The sequence below is a fragment of the Bombus bifarius genome, unplaced genomic scaffold, assembly GCF_011952205.1.
Source record: "Bombus bifarius isolate JDL3187 unplaced genomic scaffold, Bbif_JDL3187 scf7180000007974, whole genome shotgun sequence".
Taxonomy (NCBI): domain Eukaryota; kingdom Metazoa; phylum Arthropoda; class Insecta; order Hymenoptera; family Apidae; genus Bombus; species Bombus bifarius.
In genome coordinates this window covers 2,443,296-2,465,225 of record NW_022884360.1, presented here as the reverse complement: position 1 = coordinate 2,465,225, position 21,930 = coordinate 2,443,296, and the positions used below count along the sequence as shown (strand labels likewise).

At 29.4% G+C, this 21,930-nt stretch overlaps 2 protein-coding genes and 1 long non-coding RNA gene across 8 annotated transcripts; 1 reads left to right on the top strand and 2 right to left on the bottom strand.

Annotated features, from left to right (window-relative positions):
* Window positions 1-70: 70 nt before the first annotated feature.
* LOC117217111 (UTP--glucose-1-phosphate uridylyltransferase) lies at window positions 71-14,154 on the bottom strand. Of its 6 annotated transcripts, none has more exons than XM_033464437.1 (11): window positions 9,173-9,414; window positions 2,416-2,674; window positions 2,132-2,340; window positions 1,802-1,984; window positions 1,492-1,697; window positions 1,330-1,405; window positions 1,089-1,235; window positions 876-1,014; window positions 674-811; window positions 424-590; window positions 71-339 (listed from the first exon to the last, which is right to left on the bottom strand). In XM_033464437.1, exons 2-11 carry the CDS (start codon window positions 2,477-2,479, stop codon window positions 127-129), a joined length of 1,542 nt encoding a protein of 513 aa, XP_033320328.1. In that variant the 5' UTR covers window positions 2,480-2,674; window positions 9,173-9,414; the 3' UTR covers window positions 71-126. The 6 variants fall into 6 exon arrangements, with proteins under 6 accessions (XP_033320328.1, XP_033320327.1, XP_033320330.1 ...); XM_033464436.1 differs by having other exon boundaries at window positions 2,416-2,692; window positions 9,173-9,375; XM_033464434.1 differs by lacking the exon at window positions 9,173-9,414 and adding an exon at window positions 13,941-14,077 and having other exon boundaries at window positions 72-339.
* On the top strand, window positions 13,954-16,076 carry LOC117217115 (m7GpppX diphosphatase). The gene is made up of 6 exons (XM_033464443.1): window positions 13,954-14,207; window positions 14,298-14,436; window positions 14,544-14,910; window positions 14,988-15,133; window positions 15,290-15,626; window positions 15,828-16,076. Exons 3-6 carry the CDS (start codon window positions 14,556-14,558, stop codon window positions 16,007-16,009), a joined length of 1,020 nt encoding a protein of 339 aa, XP_033320334.1. The 5' UTR covers window positions 13,954-14,207; window positions 14,298-14,436; window positions 14,544-14,555; the 3' UTR covers window positions 16,010-16,076.
* Window positions 16,077-16,910: 834 nt separating this feature from the next.
* Window positions 16,911-21,047, bottom strand: LOC117217116. Its single transcript, XR_004489478.1, has 2 exons — window positions 17,696-21,047; window positions 16,911-17,530 (listed from the first exon to the last, which is right to left on the bottom strand). It is a non-coding gene; the product is annotated as an uncharacterized LOC117217116 (long non-coding RNA).
* Between the last annotated feature and the right edge of the window lie 883 nt (window positions 21,048-21,930).

The window sequence follows — 21,930 nt, the reverse complement described above, 5'->3', positions numbered from 1 at the left end:
TAATATCTATTTATTTTTATAAATTTTTTACATACGTCATCTGTAATATTAAATAAAAGTACACTATATGTATTTTTTCTTGATTTTTATATTATGCAACAGATAAACTTTCTTTTTATATATTATTTAGTGATTCAAAATACGTAAATTTCCAGAAACTATCTTATTTTCTAAAATTGTGCCTGCTGGAAGATCGATGCGTTCTCCATGGTTTGCAATAATTATAACAGTTCCTTTTAGAGTTACACCTTTTCCAAAAGTAACATCACCTGATACTGTAAGGTGGTCTAATTCCAACAAATCTGGTATAGCTGGAAATCTAGTAAGGAATTCTTTAACCTATGCGGAAAATTTTACATTAATTACAAAATATTCCAGCTGTCAAATATCTGTGATGTATAATTGTAGAAATGAAACAGTAACCTTTGAAAAATGATTATCACCCAATTTTATAAGAGGTGTTGTAGGAAACATTCGTTGAGGACTCATTACTAATGAACCATTGCGAAGAATATACAAATTGCTCATAACAAGCATTAAATCTGAAGTCTTCTTCACTGGTAAGAATCTACTGCGTGGAACATTTATACCTATTTACAGATTTATATACATGTACATCCAACAAGAAAATTTAAAAGATCACGCAGAACATATAATCTTGGTTTCCTCTTACCAATACTCCCTTCAAATGATTTCATAGCAGCTCCAACAGCTGTTTCTAATTGAATAATATTTAAACCATTCGAGAAGGTCTTATTATTTACAATAATCTCCATATTCAAGGAATTCTTCTCAAGTACCCTTTCAATAGCTAACAAGATAAGAAATAAATATTACATTTATGAATTGTATAATTGGAAGAGAGAAATAAGTACCACTGAGTTTTATCCATAAATTATTTGTATTGAAAAACTTGAATGTTTTTATAGATTTGAAATCATCTACGTGGTCCTTTGGAACCTGAGCAATTTCAAGTAGGCGTAGCTTATCCTCATATTTGATTAGTGTGCCACCCTGTACAGATATATAAAAATATGCTTGTTTTAAACAATTTTAAGATTTCAATTTATAAGAAAAGATTATATTACCTTAACATCAGCTCGAGTTTTATCAGTAACTTCCATAACGAATTCAAGAGGCGAAGCTTCACGTTTGTCTAACAGTAATTTCAAAATTTTGAAATCTACGGTAGCACCTAGATTATCAATATTTGAAATGAAACAATATTCACGCCCCTGTATTGAGAGAAAATATTTGTTAAATATAAGTAATACTGTACGCGCGTCACATAATTCTTAATTTAAAAAATCATAATGTATACATATGTACCTCTTTTATAAATTTTTTTAATAAACCTGAATTTCTGAAACTTTCATAGAAGTCTCCATGACCAGGAGGATACCACCTATTAATGAGTATAAGTATCCATATATGAATAAATATGTGTATATAATAGATAAGTGTCAAAAAGTTGTTTGATATTAATCTTACGCTTCAATGTCATCATTAACATCACAGTGCTTTGCAGTCGGAAGTAAGGAATCTCTATTTATACGAGGATAACAACTTTGATTAAACGTATGAATATCAACATCTATTCCTTTATATTTTCTAATAATTCGTTGTGTATCATCATCCGTATTGAAGGAATTCATCAAAATAAGCGGGACATTTGCATTGTAAGTTCTGTTCAAATACTGCAAAAAAGAAAAAAAAAAGGTAATAAATAATAAGATAAATTTCCTTTTCTCTAATTTCGATATAACTTTAAATCATATATATTTTATAATACTATAGTTACCTCAATTTGTTGTACAGTCAAATCTAGGAACGTAAGCCCATTACGTACTGCTATTACAGATTTAGGACCATGGCATCCCATACTAGTTCCCAAGCCACCATTCAATTTTATAACGATCAGCTTGCTTAAAAGTGCCTTCATTTCTTCTCCTTCCGGAGTTGGCAAGGAATTGTAATCTCTTATCTAACAATATAATTAAATTTTTTCTAATTATAATTAAACTTATCTTGGCTTTTCAATATCTTTTTCCAGGAAAAATGTTACAAAATGACAAGGCAATTCGCTATATTCAATTACGTTTGCAATTTTAAGTTAAAAACTATTATTTACCGCATCGTCGGGCAGCTTCTGTATACGATCCCATTCTAGCGAAGGTCCTTCCTCCTGGAGGAACCGTTTGAAGAGGTGAGTGAAGCCGTCGAACTGTCGATGGACCTCCTCCTTGACCTCCCCTGTTGCGCTTTCCTCGAGTTTCTCTAGTTCATGTTGGAGTTCGTTCAGGGCATCCCTCTTAGTTCTTTCGCGGAATGCCTGTGTATCTGAGGGACTGCGTTGATGACCGCGTGCCTGCGGATTTATTCACCAGGATATTTGAAAAACAGAGCGATAAATACCTTGTCTCCTGAAAAATTCGTTGGGCCTGTCGTCGCCACCATCCAATTTCGTAAGATCGTGCATGACGTATGGACGGTTCCTTATATTTTCTTTCCCGTTTTCTTTTTTTTTTATTTATTGTCCCTTTCTTTTTAGAATGTTACTTTTGTTTAGATTTATTCGAGATTGTTACCGAAAGAACTTGTTAAGAAGGAGCAACTCGTTAGGCAGCCTTATGGAGAAAGAAGATACTATTTTCCTGGTTCCCTTTAAACGATCCTTAATCAAACGAAGATCCTAATGGTTTGAATATATTTCTGTTTACGCATTCTTGGTGACACCGTCAATGATTATTTTGTTTCTCGATCGTAGTTTCTTTTCGGGAAAATGAATTGATATTTGATAAATGAATCAAGTTTTAGATATATACAGTGGTATGAAGGTGATTTGAACACTTATAGAAACTTTCTGCGAATGTATTATGAATCTTATACGAAACACTTTTAAATTTCATTGGCATTGTAATGAGACACGACTATCGTGATTGAACTGGTACTACAAGACTACTATGATACTACAGAACTACAAGACAGCTATGATTTTGGCGAATATTACTATATAAAAACATAATCTTGTAGAATTGTTAAAGTAGAATCGAGTAATTCCAGTAAACGGATATATGTATCCTGATAAAAATATTTGTAACAATTTCTGTTTAAATAGAGATTATTTACAGTTGCAGATTTTTCAATTAAAGACAATGCGACAAAACTACGAGACAAGATATTTTTTTATAAAATAAATAGCAATAATTCATGAAAAATAATTTCTATTTATCCATTAATATGTAATGTGTACTACCACTTTTTTTTCTTATCATTTCGATTATTCTCTTCAGTAATAATTCATGAAATTTGTGTATAACATTTTGATCCAGTAATTTCTACTCATTTAAAATACGGTTGTTTAACTCTTTTATAGTATTGAATTGTCTGTCGTGTGCATAAACTTGTCGCGCAAAGAACTAGCAGTTCTTAACAATGTTCAGATCTCGGGATTTGTGGAACCATAATAATACTTCGATATTTTTTGTTTCCAGACTTTGCATAAATTATCGTATTGAAAAAAATAAAATTTTGTGTAGCCATTTCATAAGCATATTTAATTAACAGTATTTGGATTGTTTAAACATATAGAGTTTACTCTTCATTTTATCGGAAACAAACTTGATATTGCTTTTACCAGCGTGATCTATAGTTGCCTACACTGTAACACCCTCTCCACCCATTTATCTTTTCTGTTTAATGAGTATCTCCTTTCTGAAGTCATAAACAATAATGAAAGCCATTAGAACCATTCTAAATTAAAGCGTTCGTCTGAAAATATTACCTCCCTCCATGTTTCGTTTCACTTTTCTCTCCGCGAAATCAAATCGTGTTTTTTCCAGTGCTGTCTTCGGAAGTTTTAGCCGGTTCAACTGGCTTACTCCTTTAAGGGGGGGCTAATTCTACCTTTTTTCCGAGACACGCCCGAATAATCGCTGCCATTGCCGTATTTTTCAATTTTAATCGTATTTCAAATTTTATACAATATTCTTCGAATGTCATACTTCAATGTACTATTGGTTTTAATAAAGAGATTTTAACTGTGTCGTCACGAATAATTCACAAAAACATGCCTTATCTTGTACGAATTAACCTTAGCCCCCCCTTAATTATTCATTGTACATTTCTTATACTTGTATTGGCTACGTCTTCTGTTGCAATTTGTCATGTTATGAAAGCTGAATTCAATGTCACCCTTAACGAGTCAGTTGTTGCGACGTCTTTGAGAAGTGTGTACCCAAAATGTGTCGCGAAAAGTAAGCGATGACGAGTACACTCGTGAAACACAGAGTATGTATGGTTGCTATAATATAGAATTAAGTTGTAATGAAATGACTGTTTTATTTCTTAATTTATTACCGACAGAGTCCATCATAACACAAAATATTGCTATTTCTTCATATTTGGCAAAAACAGCTAACTGGTTGAAACGGCACGTCTTTCTCGAGTAATTGTAGCTTTCGGGCGTCCACCGGCATGCTTTTTCGAGTACCTTTTCGAATCCTTTAGATAGTTACGTAAAGTAAGGCGGCTATTTTAATATGCGCGGTACTTTTGTCAATGAAAACTTTTCCTTTTACAAGCTACTCATTAATTTGCTTCCACGAGGCATCTTACTGTATATTTAACGTAAGGACTAGCATTTTTCATATACAGGGTGGTTGGTAACTGGTGGTACAAGGGGGTGATTCTGCGCGAAAAAAGAAGTCGAAAATATAGAATAAAAATTTTTCGTTCGAGGCTTCGTTTTCGAGAAAATCGACTTTGAATTTTCGCTCGGTACGCGTGCACTTTATCGCGTCTCGTTATAACGGATCTCACTGTAGATCGTCGTCTCGATGGAAAAATTAAAAAAAAAAAAATTTTTATTCTATATTTTCGACTTCTTTTTTCGCCTAGAATCACCCCCTTTCCGCTTGTACCACCAGTTACCAACCACCCTGTATAACACATCCAATAACACAAAACTAATTACTACGGTGAAAATTACACGAATAACTCATTACTTTCCGCCTTGTAGTTTTGTCGCAAAGAAAATATGTTTATGTTGATTATCCAAATTCTGGGAATGACAGCCTTCGGTGTTTCGTAGAACTGAACAGTAGATATGCTTTTATATTGTAAAGTAAACAATAGCATTACGAATGAAAGAAGAAGATTCCTGAGTGAGAATTCCTGAGTTAAATATAATTTTTCTCAATTTTCGTGCATGTCTTGTAGCTTTGTCGCAGTGTGTAATTATTAATTGCAAGGACAAAGCTATAAATAAAATTATCGTAAGTAATTTTCCACACGAAGTAATACATTCACAAATGAATAAATGAATTTTATAAATACTAATATCTTGATAAAACCAATGCGAAAGACATGTAGCTGTGTACAGTGCACATTGATATTATATTAAGCTGCTTTTATCAAAATCATTATCGACATGCGAAAATCACTCGAAGCTGTCACCTTAAACCACGTGAATATCGTCTTTGTTCTAAGGAAAGATTAACTTCAAAAAGATTATCGTCAGATCCCAAGACGAGGTTTCAGTTGAATTTAACGAGTTCTTGTTTTACGTAAATACATAATTTTTGTTTTCTATCTAACTCGAGATAAACATACCTTTTGAACATAAATATTATATTTTGTTCTTAATTGTCACTGTATAATTGTAGAAAAATACATCGTTTTAGCAATTAAAATAGAATACTTATCGGACTGGTTAAACTAGGTAATAAATAATATTAGAATTAGATATTTTCTGTGAGTAAAATGAACAAAAGTAAGATAAAGGTATTAGTCACATTCATTTTTTAAAGAACCTTAAGAGTCGTCCGATAAAATTCACTAGATAAATATTCGTCGATTCATCGGTAATCGTCAAGCAAAAAAAAAAAAATATATAAAGAAAAGATAAAAGTGTTAAAAGTTCAATGCGCTTATCAGCTTTTTATATCGTGTAAAATATTATTCTTTTTTAATTCGAACATTCGGTCTAATAAATTTTGACTGACATTAAAATCCAAGGAATGGAATATAATCTGGATGAATTACATGGTATTTGGATTATTCATGCTGAACCCTGAAAGTATGTAAATGGTTGTACTCTAATCAAATATGTCAAGTATAATGTAATAACTGAAACTTGAAAGTAATTGTAGGCAAATATAAAAATTACGTTAGAACATTAAATTGTGAGAAATCAATTTTGTTATTTATTGCTATCTTCTGTCACTCTATCCTCAACATTAGACACCCGTGATAAATTATACCAATAAACAATGATGATTATCAGTAACAAATGTGATAATAGACAATTTTTACAAATTTTCGACTTCTTGTATTTTTAAACGTAATATTCAAGCTAAGTTGCGAAATACATATCTATATAATCAATATTTAAATAATCGGTACAAAAGCGAGAAAAATTCTTCATGACATCTTATAGTAAGCGTTTACGTCGTAGCAATTTTTAACAAGTATTTGTTAGATTCCAAGAGTAAATAAAAAATTCTTGAAATAGTTTTTCTGATCTATTAGTGTAAAAGGAGCTTCTGAAAGTAGGTTTTCCCATAGAAACCGAAATTCACCCTACGATTTTTAAATAGCAATGTATATATTCCTTTTCACGCTCTTGAATTATACGAATAATCAATCCAAAGAGACACGTGAAGAGAAAAGTACATAATGTCGCTTAAAAACTGCAAATTGACTTCACTTTTTATGGAAACGAGATACTTTCATGTTTCTTCGTATCGAATCGTTACGCAATTAAATTAATAATTTTAATATTTTTTTAGCTTTCTCTGTTCAAATTTACTAACTTACAAGGTAATATCGTATTACGAGGAAGAAACGAAAAGTTCGTTTAACGAACGATAACGAATATTGTTCGATCGTAGCGAATAGATGAATTGGTCTTTGCATTCATTCCTCCTTCATAATTTTTATTTCTCAGATAGATAAGAAACATGAAAACGGCTGATTATTCCCTCTTCGCAACAAAGGACTATTCAAGTATTTAAAGGGATGATTGTGACATCGCTGAAACGATACATTATCTTCTACAATTTCTTTGAAAAGAAAACTTTAAACAAAACGTTATTTATGAAAGGATGTTATCTCATTTATTGCATGAAAAATTGCATTTTATTTAATTAATTCACTCTGATCATTTTAACTGCATTATCTTACTTTTTATATTCCTATTTCCTTTGCAATTACTTACAATTTAAAAAATATTATATAATTTGTGCTTATAGTTTCAGAAATCTTCAAAAGTTCATATATATATACATATATAATACATACATATAATACACACATTATACATATATAATGTAATGAATTCGTTAATGAAATGAATGAAAATATTAATAAATCATAAATCTGTAATTAATAATCTCCGGATCTTTTATGTATTTCTTTTAAACATATAAGAATACATACTGCATATAATATTGTGATATCCAAAGTAAAGCACCTATTTATTGTATATAGTATATGAAACAAACTTCTATTTAGATTTCATTCCGTTAATAATGTTGATAAAAATAGAAAATTGCATAACTATCTGCAGTCTGTTCATCGCGTACTCATAGATTATGAGACATAAAAAAAGTAGTAAGTAATATTAATTTCCATTCGTGTAGAACATTCTGAAATTATACGGAAAAATGATAGGGCGCAAAAAGGGGGATCATGACATGCATTAGGAATTATCGCTAACGTAATACCCATGACAAGTGCGTTTCTGTTGATCCCTTTTAATAACACTGCTTTAAAGCAAACTCGAGATGCCAACACTCATGATGTAACAGCGAACATATTTTAATCGTATTGTGTTAACATGCAATTGCTAGATCTTAGATAACAGTGTGCATATGACAAAGCATTTATAAACAACGATTGCACTCAATCTAATCGCGGCTTGAATCGACATTTTCGATGATTGATTCGTTTAATTATTGTTATCTACTTAGTGTGACAATTTGCTTTTCTAGAAGCAATACAAAAAGCTACTCTTTAGACAGACAATAGAGAATTGTAGAAGTTACATGTGAATGAATGGAAAGTTCATATGTATTTAAATTTACCAACTTGTATTATGTACAAAACGTAAATACAAAAAATAAATACAAAATACATAAAAGATCGGGCGGTCGTAAAACGCGACTTATATTTCATTGAACGTAGTAGACATAACGATTTGTTTGTGTGATGCAATGTAGTAGATAAGTGGAACGAATTGTATATGTTGAATACAAGAATGATGTCAGTGTCGAAAGTAAGTTTTGAGAAAATTACTAAATGAACATCACTGTGTATTCAACTGATTAAATAGGAATTACCAAATTGGATATTTTCTAGGCGTAGCAATATTTCTATAGAACTATCTATGATATCTTTATTTTTCTTTTTCGTTAAGTTTGATTGTTATAATATGGATATTGTTATAAATTTAATTATCAGATAAAAGGTTTAGAAAGGAGAAGCTAGACAAACATTTAAAATCATCCAAAAAGGTTGTTTTCAATTATATAAAGTCACGATAATTCAGGAAACGGTTATAAGAAGACAGTAACTTTCATACTACTTAAATATAGGCTAGTAAAAGGAATTTTTGTAAATCTTTAACGAGAATTATTTTTCAAAATATAAATAAACTAGCTATTTATACAAATTAATAAACAGTTAATAATACTTTTACATAAAATAGAGAGATATAATAAACGACTTTATTATCTACTTAATATCTATGTAATATTTGAACAAACGTGCTAGTTAGAAAAATGTAATCCCCGAGATAAAAATAAAGATCGTGTTACATACAGGTTTCCGACAGAATACAAGTTCTGTTAACATAGTCAGCATTGACTCGCAAAAGTCATAACGACTATTTCAAAACCATGAAACCGAAATTTCCAACAGGTACGAAGAAAAGGACGTACGAATTTATTCGTACGTTTTGTGCGAAACTCGCGTAAATACTCTGACGACGTTCTTGCATTCGGTATTATGATTAACTTTGTCGCATTTGTGTATGGTATAGTCGCGCTTTGTAACGAGAGATGAACTGGTAAATCGTTATCACTGATTTTGAAGAGAAATCCGAAAATCCTAGCAAAACCATGGAAAACAACACCCTCTGTTTCTTTCCTCCGGGTACACGATCACTTACATTCAACAAGTATACCATTCACATATAATATATCTGTATATCTCTCTTAAAGCTCAATGAGAAGAGCGTGAACGTTTGCGCGCGCGTCAATTTTCCACTCGTGCAGAAAAACGTGCGAACAATTGTTTAAATTCTCGTCGGGGCGACGTGTGACGCATGCGGACTGAGCTTTCCGATCCTCGAACGAACGAAACCTGACTGAACGCGACACGAGCGCCCGAGTCAATGTATCTTGGAGGAGCGTCGACGTGTTGTCATCGCGGTATAAATCGTCGTATCTCGATAGGAAGCACGTTTCCTATGGCTTCGAACTTCATTTTTAACAAGTGAATCGCCTTATAGCCAGGTTGTAAGCATTTATTAAACAATACAGCCGAGATATAGCCAGGTTGTAAATTACAGAATTAATCAATGACAACCATTAATTTAACGCTTAGCGTTTTAAGGTTAAACGGTGAGACTAAACTGTTTTAGTACACTGAACAATAGGAAGGAAAAGTATTAATGATATATAACAATAATATGGCGGAGATGTAGAAATAAAGAGAGCAATATTTTCCATATTATTAAATATATCTAAATTTATGAAACTGTATATTACATATATACCTACGGACGCTTATGGTGGTACATAAACGTATACAAACAAACATTAGTTACACTGTTTGGTATAACGAAATAAGATTCATGTATGGTAACATTCCATCGTGACAAACAATAGGAAATACTTATCGTTAGTACTATCTATTCCCACTTCATTATGAGTAGTTATCTGTTAAAGAGGGAAGCCTATAAAATATTATTTACAACATGGGCATTGATTAATACTACTATACGAATTTTGTCTCGACAAAATATTATATTACCATGACGTGAATCTTGTCTCGTTATGACTTACCAAATAATATGACTAATTTTTACGTATACCTATAATTAATTTTTATCTTATTTACAATATATGTAGGTGTCTGTGTATAATATATAGTTATGTATATTTGTATATATTTAAAAATGCATTGAAGAGAACGTCTTTCCTTTATTTCTATATTCGAACTGTACGAATACTTTTCTCTTTTACTGTATGTTTGTAAAAAATATCTTGCGACTTCTCTGTACGTTTTCAAATTGGCTTCAAATTCAAACAATACAATTGTAACAGTCGTGTCTCGTTACAATGCTCATACAATACCAAAATGTTTTATATAACACGTCCGATGTATAGATCAAAGTTTTCCTTCGTAAATAAGCCACTACATGCGCGACGACCAAAGACATAGTTTTTGAAACTGTTATCGAGCTGTCCTCTGGCCATGAATTTTATCATAATTGGTCCAATCAACGTGACTTTGCAACTGTGGTAGTATAATCGACTCGATATCAAGTGATTTGTGATCGCTGACGAGGTCGTGTAATAGCATCACGAGATTAGAATTTCTTATCTGACCGCGTGTCTGTGCTCCTTATCCCAATAAAACACCATTCAAAGTTCTTTCTCGATTTACATATATGTACTGCGAAAGTGCAAATGATAACAAATAGGAAAATACACGTAATGGTTGACGACGTAAGCGCCACGATTTTAATGAGCAATGGAATAATTTGATCGCTCTCAACGACGACATACATTTGAACTTTGCTTTACTTTTTGCATTCTATTTCGTTCTATAGACGCAATTTAATCCAGATATGTGGAATTTTTTTGTGATATTTCCAAAGCGATGCTATTGTTGTTAATCGACTCTTAAAAAATGACTACTCATCGTGAAAAATATTGGATGATATCTGAACAATTGCGAAACATAATAGGATTACTTTTCAATCGCCTTTTTGATAGGATAGTGGACATATCTAAGTTCATGCAATAGATACGACAAATACAGTACGCATGTAAAATATTGCACAAGTATACGCACGAGAATTGCCAAGTAATGGAGCAATTTGATATTTTATACTCGTGTATTATATAATATACACGAGGAATTAGTAATTCTTTCAATTGCTGTTGCATCACGTTATTTTTATTCGAACTATATATTATATTTCCAACATACTAAATTTTTAATTAGTATAAACTTTACGCCTTTTAAACTAGTAGTAGTTAAAATATTAAAACTCGAATACTAATTTAGTCGACTGGTGAGAAATTTTAGTAAGTCGCTTTGTGTAAATGCAAATTTAGTCGAGTAGCTTAATCGACGGTCGACTAAGTGGTTGACTGGCAAAGGCTACCAGGTAAAGAACTCTAGTCGACCAGAAAATTTATCAAGTTGGATTCAGTGATCGATATTGAACACAACTACGTTTTATTAACAACTACACAACTAAAATTTGCGTTCGCACACGCAATTTTACTTGCCATTCGACCTTTAATCGACGGTCGATTAAGCTAGTCAACCAAATTTCCATTTACACAAAGCGACTTACTAAAATTTCTCGCCAGTTGGCCGTTCAATCCACCCGCTTGTAGCCACCCTGAAGGTTATCATTCAACGAGATAAATCTTGACACGTGAATCTTCCGTCGGTTTGAAACTTTGCAAAAAAAAGAATTAATCACAGTGAGGGAACCAGAAGGTTATCAGTGTTTAGGATTGAAAAATGTCGGAAATATACACGAATCTGTTATTCTTTCGGAATAAACTACTCGAATTGAGTCAACAATCCTTCAGTAAGATTATCTGAAGGTAGTGTGTTACGAGTACGAGTCGTTGACTCGCCCCTATCTTCCAATAATTGTAAGTTGTGGCCTCAGAAAAAATATACATATGTAATAATTGATAACACGAAAAAAAGCGATAATATTGAAATTTTAGGAATAATAATTTTAACAAATAATGTATGAATAATTTTTATAATAAATGAATTTAACGCATAATTGTTATAATAAGTTAATAAGTTGCTAATAACCAAAGTTGATGCGACTCAGCCAATATTTAAAAGAATTTGATGAATAATAACTAACTTTCATAATAAATAAATTGTTTGCAGACGAATAAAATTGTTTTGATGCATTTCCTTACAATTTATATGCATATAAAATAACTGGCGAAATTTTATATACGACATACTTATCGTAAGTAAACCTCATAAAAGTAAGCCTCGCGTCTTCTGCAGTCAAATGAAACGTAATCGCAAACTATCTCACACTATCTTGCGTAATAAATGTCTTACAAGGAAGAATATATACCAATGTTTGCCCGTAGTCGAGATGAGGTGTTTTATACGTAGGAAAACTGCCAAGTAGTCTCACTACTCCAATAATTGAGAGCAATATTAAAAACATGTGTTTTCTAAATGAAACCAATTTTAATATCGTACATTTAATATCGAATATTACAATATTTTCTATATAATAGTTTAGACGAACCAAAATCTGTTTTTATACAACATTCTCTGAAATAAACTATTTACTTTCGATTTATTATAATTATATTATGGAATTTATATTTCATATTATGTTTTTCCTTGTGTTTACTTTTTTAATATAATTGCTTAATGTTTCATCGTCTTCTCACGTCGATAATTGTTTATTTGTGAGCCTCTATTACCCGAACTACGATTGAGTGTAATTTCGTAATACATAAAAGACTTATTCTTATAATGAATGCTATACATGCGTGTAAACGTCTATTATAGGAACTGTTCGGTTATCCGAACTACTCCATCCTCCCACTTGTTCGGATAAACGAGTTTCTAGGCATGTAGATTGGAAGAGTACGATCATAAAAAAGGATAAAGCTCCGCGCGATTAAAAATAGCCAATGTTAAAGAAATTTTCTAAATTTTCTAAAAATATTACTTTCTTAGCATATTGTCGTACTTCCTATCATAGTGTGCCATGTACTCTTGTGACATGAAACAAATATTTTTATATTAACGTAATAAGCAAACGAAATTTTTATTTTACAAATTGCTTGGCAACATGAATGAATGAATGAATAAACCTGACCATAATATTTCAATGTAATAATTGTTTTCATACGATTTTTGAAATATTTATCGTAAAATAAATATACGAAGTAAAATCAAAATAAATCTTTAAATATATAGTATCAAATTAGTAAACTGCAATTTTAATATTCTAAAAGATATGTATTCGCATAAAAATCCGCAGTGTAATAATAATAAATAATTGTTATACTATATAACCTCATACCATTGAAATTAATAATAAGCAATGTTTCCTTAATTCCTTACTATGACTTTTAGACTTCGTTACAGTACTCTTATGACAGCTACGGCCTACAGATAACCTTCTGTTCTCGAAATAATATACACCTATATATTATACAAAACGTCTATAATTTGCATTTATATTTGCGATCTTGACGTTTCATATTTATATATCTATTTTTATTTTACCCTCCATAACATAATGACAAGGAAAGTTATTCAAAGATATCATGTGTTCGACATATCTTAAATGATATAATCCGATTAAAATCACGCATAAACAAAAAGCAAAATAATTGATCATATGAAATAAATAATAAGTCATAATGATCGCAGAAAAAATACACATAACCTCAACATGTAAGAAGGGTAAGATTTCTGTGTATATACAAAATTAAGACGTTACCACAAAAATGCATCGATTGTTATTTGACAATTTGAAAACATTTAATAGATAAACGAAACATATGAGTATGTTATAAATTAACATTAAATTTTAAATAAATATTCTACAGTATAAAACTACGAATATTTATAGTGAATCAATGTTTCAGGATAAAAATGGAGGGGGGTAGGAAACGAATAGATTTTTTTACCTTTCTGTCATCTACTTGTAGCATCGTTATTAACCTCCTTAGTCCACGCAGAAGCTGTTTCCTAGTGCTCGTCTTCGGTAATCTTGCAAAGGTTACCAAAAGATAAAGTCTTCACTTTGGATCTCGGCCACCGTGTTTAGATTTTATATGTACCTATATATGTAGCAGTTGTACTCAATCTATGGATCCGGTAGACTATCAGACAACGTACAGTGCATACACATGCCATTGGCGAATTAAATCTACATATATGTAAATTATATATATGTATGTATATCTGCGACATAATCAATTATTCATTCTTGTAATATATATAAATACAGACATGCATTAAAATAGCAATCATTGTGTTGATAGGAATTAGATGATTCTCATTCTTATATAGATTATACATTTGTATATGTATACTAATCTACTATATATAGGTTATGCGTATAACCTAAGAATATTGCTTAACTTAATAATCAACAGTCAGTGATAGACTACACCAGAAAAGGTAATGTAATTTTATGGAAAGAAAAATAACGAAGGAAATGTTATTTATGTAATGTTTTTAAATCAATCATATGTAATTTATGAATTAACATTGAGAGCTATTTGAAGAAAACGTCAACAATGGCTGAGATATCTTCTAATACCAGTGCGGATGAATGTACTCCAACGAAAAAAGCTAAAATAGAAACAGAAAATGAATGCAAAAATGTCACTAGTATACATGACGTAGAATTCTGCTCATCTACATTTAATATAAAAAAAGTTTTGCAAAATAATTGCACAAGGAAACAGATATGTATAGAGGGTGCTTTTAAAGGATATGAAGGTTCGGCGGTTATTTTATTGGAGAAACAAAATTTTTCGGATGATGAAGCAGCTTTGAAAGAATTATTTAACAAAGACACAGTTTTACACAAACTTTATAACAATAATATTTATGGGAATTATGAGTGTTATCCTCTTAAAAAATATAATGGTAGACTATAGTGAATTTATAACCTCATTTTCCTTTTTCTTCTTGCTTGATTCTTGAAAACTTTTGTATGATTTAAGGTATAAATGCGACGATAATACATCCTGCAACGGCAAAACATATCGAAAAATTTCGGAGGAAAGATCTTCATATCATAGATGAAACTTATGAACTATATCAAAAAATTACTCTTCCATATATAGAGTCAAGCAGTTTTTCTATAGAAGTATGTGTACAAAAAAATAAGTATACAGAAAAAGTATAATATGCAGGAAAAAACAAACAAATATTCAATAGATTTTCATGCCAAATATATGAAAATTTAATTTGCTTTTACTGCTATAAGATTTATTTATTAGATTGAATTCTTGTATTTTTTTAGTGGGTGTATAATATTTTGGAACATAAGGCAGAACAAGATAAAATTGTATATGAAGATAAAGATGAGAAGACTGGCTTTATAATAGTAAATGATTTGAAATGGGATGGGCAAACAAATACATTAAAATGTATAGCACTTCCGTTTCAAAAGATTCAATGTATTAGAGATTTGAATGCATCTCATCTTCCTCTACTAAAGAATATAAGAGAAGCTGGAACTGCTGCAATTGCTGAAAAGTTTAATGTACCTGCTTCTCAACTTAGAATATATTTACATTATCAACCATCCTACTATTATCTCCATGTTCATTTTGCATATCTCATGTTTGAAGCTCCAGGTAAGTTTAAAATAAATATTTTGGTTTATTTTTATGACTTGCTGCTGTGCCTGCATCTACGAAATAAGCTTGTTTTATAATAGATAATGTAATAGATAAGAAAAATAATTAATCTTCCAATCTTGTATAATTATTTTACAAATTTATATTATGTTTTAAAAACAAATGTATCACAGGTTTTCAAATGTTTTTCTTACATAGGTATATATGTGGAGAAAGCACATCTTCTATCTACAATTATAAGAAACATTGAATTAATGTCAGATTATTATACAAAGGCTGTACTGTCATATGTTGTTGCTGAAGGAGATCCTTTGTACACTAAATTTGTAAAAGAAGGAGTTATAAATGAAGTATCTAAATCTAAAACTACAGAAGATTGAAAAATAGGACAAGAATAATTATGTATTAAAGTGATTGTAATTGTTTTATGAACTGTGTACGAAAAAATGTATCAGCACTTTACAAATCAAATTAATATCATTTACAAGTATAATTTTATAATTTTAAATTATTATAAATTCCATTTAATATGCTTTGTAATTAATAAACATTTTATATAAGAATCATATTAATCGCTTTTCACTTGAAAATTTCTAATTAAAAAAGACTGTATCTGCAATGAATTCTTATCGAATTGACATAGTCTCTTTGAAAAAAGATAATGTATAAATAAGACTGTAAGATTTAGAATATTTTAAATATATTTAGTCAATAGGTTATTGACAAGAACATTCGTGAAGTATTTGTAATGATGTAATGAAAATGAATATTACTTGTAGCAATATATATTAGTATATAAATAGTACAATTAAAAAAGGGCTTTTCAAATATATTTTTCATTTTAATATTGACAAACTACGTTTACTCAATTAAATAACAAAATATTATCTTTATATGTAATATCACTGATTATTATATTATTTAAAGTAAGTATATTCATCACATATATATTTACTTACGTATACATTAAATAAACCATAGAAAATTTTAAGTAACTTTTTAGGTGTTTTTATTCTTATTAATGCGGAGAAAACAATTATCGTAATCGAGGAGAATAACATTTACGGAAATTTCGACTTCTCTCGATATTTTTGACCGCGTTAATAACTAATCAATCGTTTTCAATTACAATTTCTTCACTCACATTAATCTCCTTTTTTGTCTTGCAATGTGTTCCATATGAAACGATAGGTGAGGTAGAAAATTGATGAAATAACGATGATTTATATGTACACGTGACAATTTAATCATATTAATTATAATATATAAATTATACACGTGTCATTTTACAATATTTATTTTAATAAATATTTCTATCGTATAAATGGTGGTACATAGTACACAATGAAAAGTCATTAAGTACCAATACCAAGAAGTACCTATTTTTTTTCCTTTTTTCTTCCTTTTTTTCTTTCTTTCTTTTAAATCTTATAGCATAAAGGAAAGAGTGTAGAATTTATTTACAAAAAATGTAACAAGATTGGGAGAAAGTACTGTTTATGCATACTAAAATATCATATTTATTACGTATGAAAATATTATGAGACATTTTGAGTTTTTAAATATGCACGAATATCCAAATTGTAATTCACTGTGCTGTAATTAAGAGAAGAATAAACATCTTTTTTGCCTATTATGTCGTATCAACATCGTGATCGATGTATTTGTAATCCTTTCATCATCATGCACGAAGAATTCAAAAAAATTACGAAACGAATGAAATTTTAATAAATATTCTTCATTAGAAGGTATGCTTTGAGTATGAATACCTTTTTAACCACCTAAAAACTATGATATAGAAGTATTTAAAAACTCAATCGAGGAAATATAATCTTGTCACCGTTTTTTTCAACGATATTCCTTAGCAACGATGTGTATTTTCATCGAAGTATTACGTGCACCTTTTAAAAACGAAGGAAAAAAAAGAAAAGAACAGATTAATATTAATTGAGCCGTTGACATAAAGACGTAGAAAAATTTACTTCCGAGATCAAGATATATAATTACAAAAAAGTATATGTATGAATAAAAAAAAACCAACAACCATAATGTACTTACTTACTTACATGTCTACACGTAAGATTTTCTGATTTATTGTATAGAAGTTACGCAAAAACGAAATTTCCGTCTCGAAAGATTCTCATCTTTCAAGCAAGACGTTTCCTTTCTTTTTTTAAATATCTTTTATGCGAGAGACAGGGAGTTTAATAAAGTATATTTTTGTTTCGCAAAGTTCGCTTAAATAAATCGTAAAAATGTTCCACTCAGCTTGTCCTTAATGAACTACGCACATTCATACAGACTAGACCAATTTCAGTGTAATGCCGGCCATTCTATTCGAACTGAAATGATTCAAATAGTCGAGAATGGGATGACGAAGAACGTTAAAAGATCAGACGTTTTCCTTTCTTTCTTTAAAATATGAACGCATGGAGAAGAGAAGGGCATTTGCGTGCATTGTCATCACATTACGAGATCAAAATCATTTTTTTCATTTTTCTTTCTTTCTTAAGGTACATACCTTAACAGGATTTTGAAAATTATCTAAACGCTAAAGTAAAAGAGAGAAAGAGAAGCGAATGTACAATTATAAACGAAGATCACAGGAGAAAATCGTGATAAATAGACTGCACATATTTATGTAAATTCATATTTTTATGAATATAATTTTAAAAATGGGACTTGGAAAATTGTTTTATTTATTAAACATTGTTAAAAGTATCGTACTTTTTGATGACATGATTCGATCCTCAATGTACTGAATTTTAAAACTGATTTCCTGTAAAACAAATAGGAAATGTCTTATCATGTTCTTCCCCTGTAGTCTTCAAATAATGAGATGCGAAAACTACGCGTTGTATTCTTATGAAATTGTTTAAAACGAAAGAAAAATTTGTCACTATATCTGAATATGTGTAAGTATATTCTTTCTATCTAAAACGTTTCACGTTCCTTCAATTATGTATTAATACGCTTTAAGGAATCGTATTAAACATATAGTTCGCGATGATAGTACAGCTATAAAACATAACGGTACATGTTCTTGAAAACATATTTTCACATACACAAGGTCATTTTCAGAAAGATCTAATAATTTCTTATTAACTCACACAATCACGATGCACGTTACTTTTGATAAAATACATTTTTTCAATCTCCTCTTTCTTTATATCACCGTCAAACTTTACACGTTTCTCATCTACGGAGTAAAAAAAATACTTTATTTGTTCCACAAAATACGAATGAAAAGTCTTAATATAGCAAACTGCCTAAAGTAATTAAATTTCTTCTAGTCTTATTTCTTTCTTGTCAATACGTGTGACGATAATAAATAAATTAAAAAAGGAAAAAAACCGTTAAAATGATTATCATCCTAATGCAGTATTATTTCATCTTAATAAACTCATTAATTGATTTATTACAATAAAAATCACATAATATCATAGGGATGACGTTAATATATCACATGCATATACAAGTACATTACATGACTGTGCAATATTATACACTTCCAAAAGATCATTATATACTGTACACCTAACATCTCGTTTTTATAATTGTTTATTTATAAAATTTCATAAACATAACGAATCAAGTACTTCGCGTTCTATTTTTAGGAGAAAAATTTTATCCACGAATCGTGTAATAAATATAATTATGTATATACATTTTAACGCACTTTAAAGCGTTCAAATAGAAACAAACAATCCAATTTTTGTAAAATTTGATTGTAAAAATATGTACATATTTTAAATTATGTTCATATTTTATTATTTAGCTGTAGTATGAAAAATATACATACAGCAACATCAGAATTTCAAGATATGATTGTTAAAATACAGTAACATTATTTTCCTTTTTAAATTTCTTCACTGTTTCATAGTTAATCAATTATTCATCATATCTATAATTTCATTACAAAATTACAAAAGTATAACAATATGTAAAAACATAAAAAAGAAATATTATGTTGCAAAACATAATTATTAATCACAATACAATATTCTATCATAAAATTAACTTGAATTCTAAATCAAACTTTCCTTTTTAAATTAAAAAAGTACTTTTTGTAACAAATTTTTATACTTCATTCGAAAACATTTAAATACATAACAAAAGCAATATATCGTTATTGTCATAGAGAAGTTATTTCAATCCATTTCAAATAATATACTACAAAGTACTTCACTACAAAGTACGACATGAAACATACAATTCCTTACAAATGTGAGGTGCAATTACTATGCAGTCGCCCCGAGTCACATAGAAAGAATGCTTCTTCGTAAGCTATTACATACGTAATTAAACATAGACAACTAACCCCAAGCTGTTCTATACCAAACAATTAAATGTACGTGTATATGCTATATGAAAGTTAAATGAACATATACAGCATGAATATGAATGTCATGTGCCAAGTCATGTGCGTGTATATATGCCTATAAAATATATCACAATAACTCAATACAAACAATATTAATTAAATAGCAAGAGTATATTCGCGAAACCAGCCTTATAGCGGAATTAAATCCATGATAAGTATATTAGCCGCAAATATTACGGCATCCCCTGATCAGGTACTTAATGTGCACTTGATAATGCAATACCTTGAAAAGAAAAGCATTCGTTTTTCAAAATGATATTTCCATACAAGCATTTTACACTTTTGTCAAATTAACTCATTTATGTTCTGCATTAAAAACATTATCAAATTTCTTTTTTATGTAATGCATTACACTCAACTGTATGTATATTCAATAAAAAAAGGTAATTAACAAAAATTCAATATCTTTTTTACCTCATTTACATAATATTCTCTTTATTTATCTTTTAAATGATTTATCTGATAAATAATTTCTATTAAGTTGAAACATCATTTAGAAATTACTATATTTTATTTAATATTTTTAATTCGTTTAATTCATTATTTATCATAACATTTCTTGTTATAATACTGATTCTGCTTTGCTACTGTGGTAAAGTAATGATGTATATTGAAAGCAATCAATTTCAATTTAATTTTTTCTGAATTTCAAATTTGACTTAAAATAATATGATTAGAAAATCGATTAAAAAATTACAATCATAAATGAGTTAATAGAACTTTCACTTAAAATAAATTAAACTAATTAATTTTATATAATGTGCTTTAACTATGCTACGCAAGTGCCCAAACAATTTTAGTAAGTTTTGCTTTGCGTTTAGTCTATTTTAAGTAATTATTTACACTGTTTCATTACATTATAAAGGCTTATGCACATAATGATACAAGTTGACATAGACACAAGTCTGATTGATCTTAACTATAAAGAAATTAATCTTAATGATAAAACAAATTTCCATACCAGTCGGATGATAATTATTGATGGAATAACGAATTTTAGCGTGTGTAAAATGAACTGTATCGTTTCCTTTATAAATCTTATATAAAGAAGCATTAACAAAATTAAAGTAAGCACATTATTCCCCTACAGTTTAATTGCCAACATCAGTGAATTATTAAATTTTTAATATTTTTTATATAAATCTAGGAACGAAAAAAGATCAGCACTGTTTATATAGTAAAATAAAAAAGAAATATGAAGCATAGGTTTTCTCAGAGTTATATGACTTTTGTATTGATATGCTTTTAATTTTTTAAGCAAAAATGATGAAAATTCCACATTTTAATGTAAAATAAAAATAGTTTTATAACATATGCATTGTGCATTAACATTTTGCAATTATATTTAGTACGTGGATCATCCAAGAAACACAAAATTAATTAATAAACTTAACAGTTTGATGATAATATCGATAAATCTTTTATAATTTTAATTAATGAGAAGAAACAGTAATTGTTATTGCTTTTTCATGTAAGGACAGAAATATCAAATGAATATTAGATATTTAATAAATATTTGTGCTTATAGAAATTCATTTGACTAGTTGGTCATGATCCACTATGTTATTAATAAATTGTCATGACAGTGCTTTATATATACAATCATGGAAGAATGACTTTTATGATATCAACCAGTCGTTAATTAATATTCATTGGAGCAAGCAGGTACTGGCTTTCTTGCGGATTTAAAGCATATATAAAATTCACATCTTTTTCTAGAGATCTTTTATACGTAATGCCATCTTTTCCTAAAACTTGCATCTCAACTATTTTTTTGTGAAGGAATTAACTTGTTTATTATACCTTAGAAAGAATATGCTGGTATAAACTCTAATGTTGCTCTTAATCTTTTAATACTTCATCAATGAAAAAGATTTAAAGAGAATTCAATTATTTTTCTACAAAATATTCAAGTGT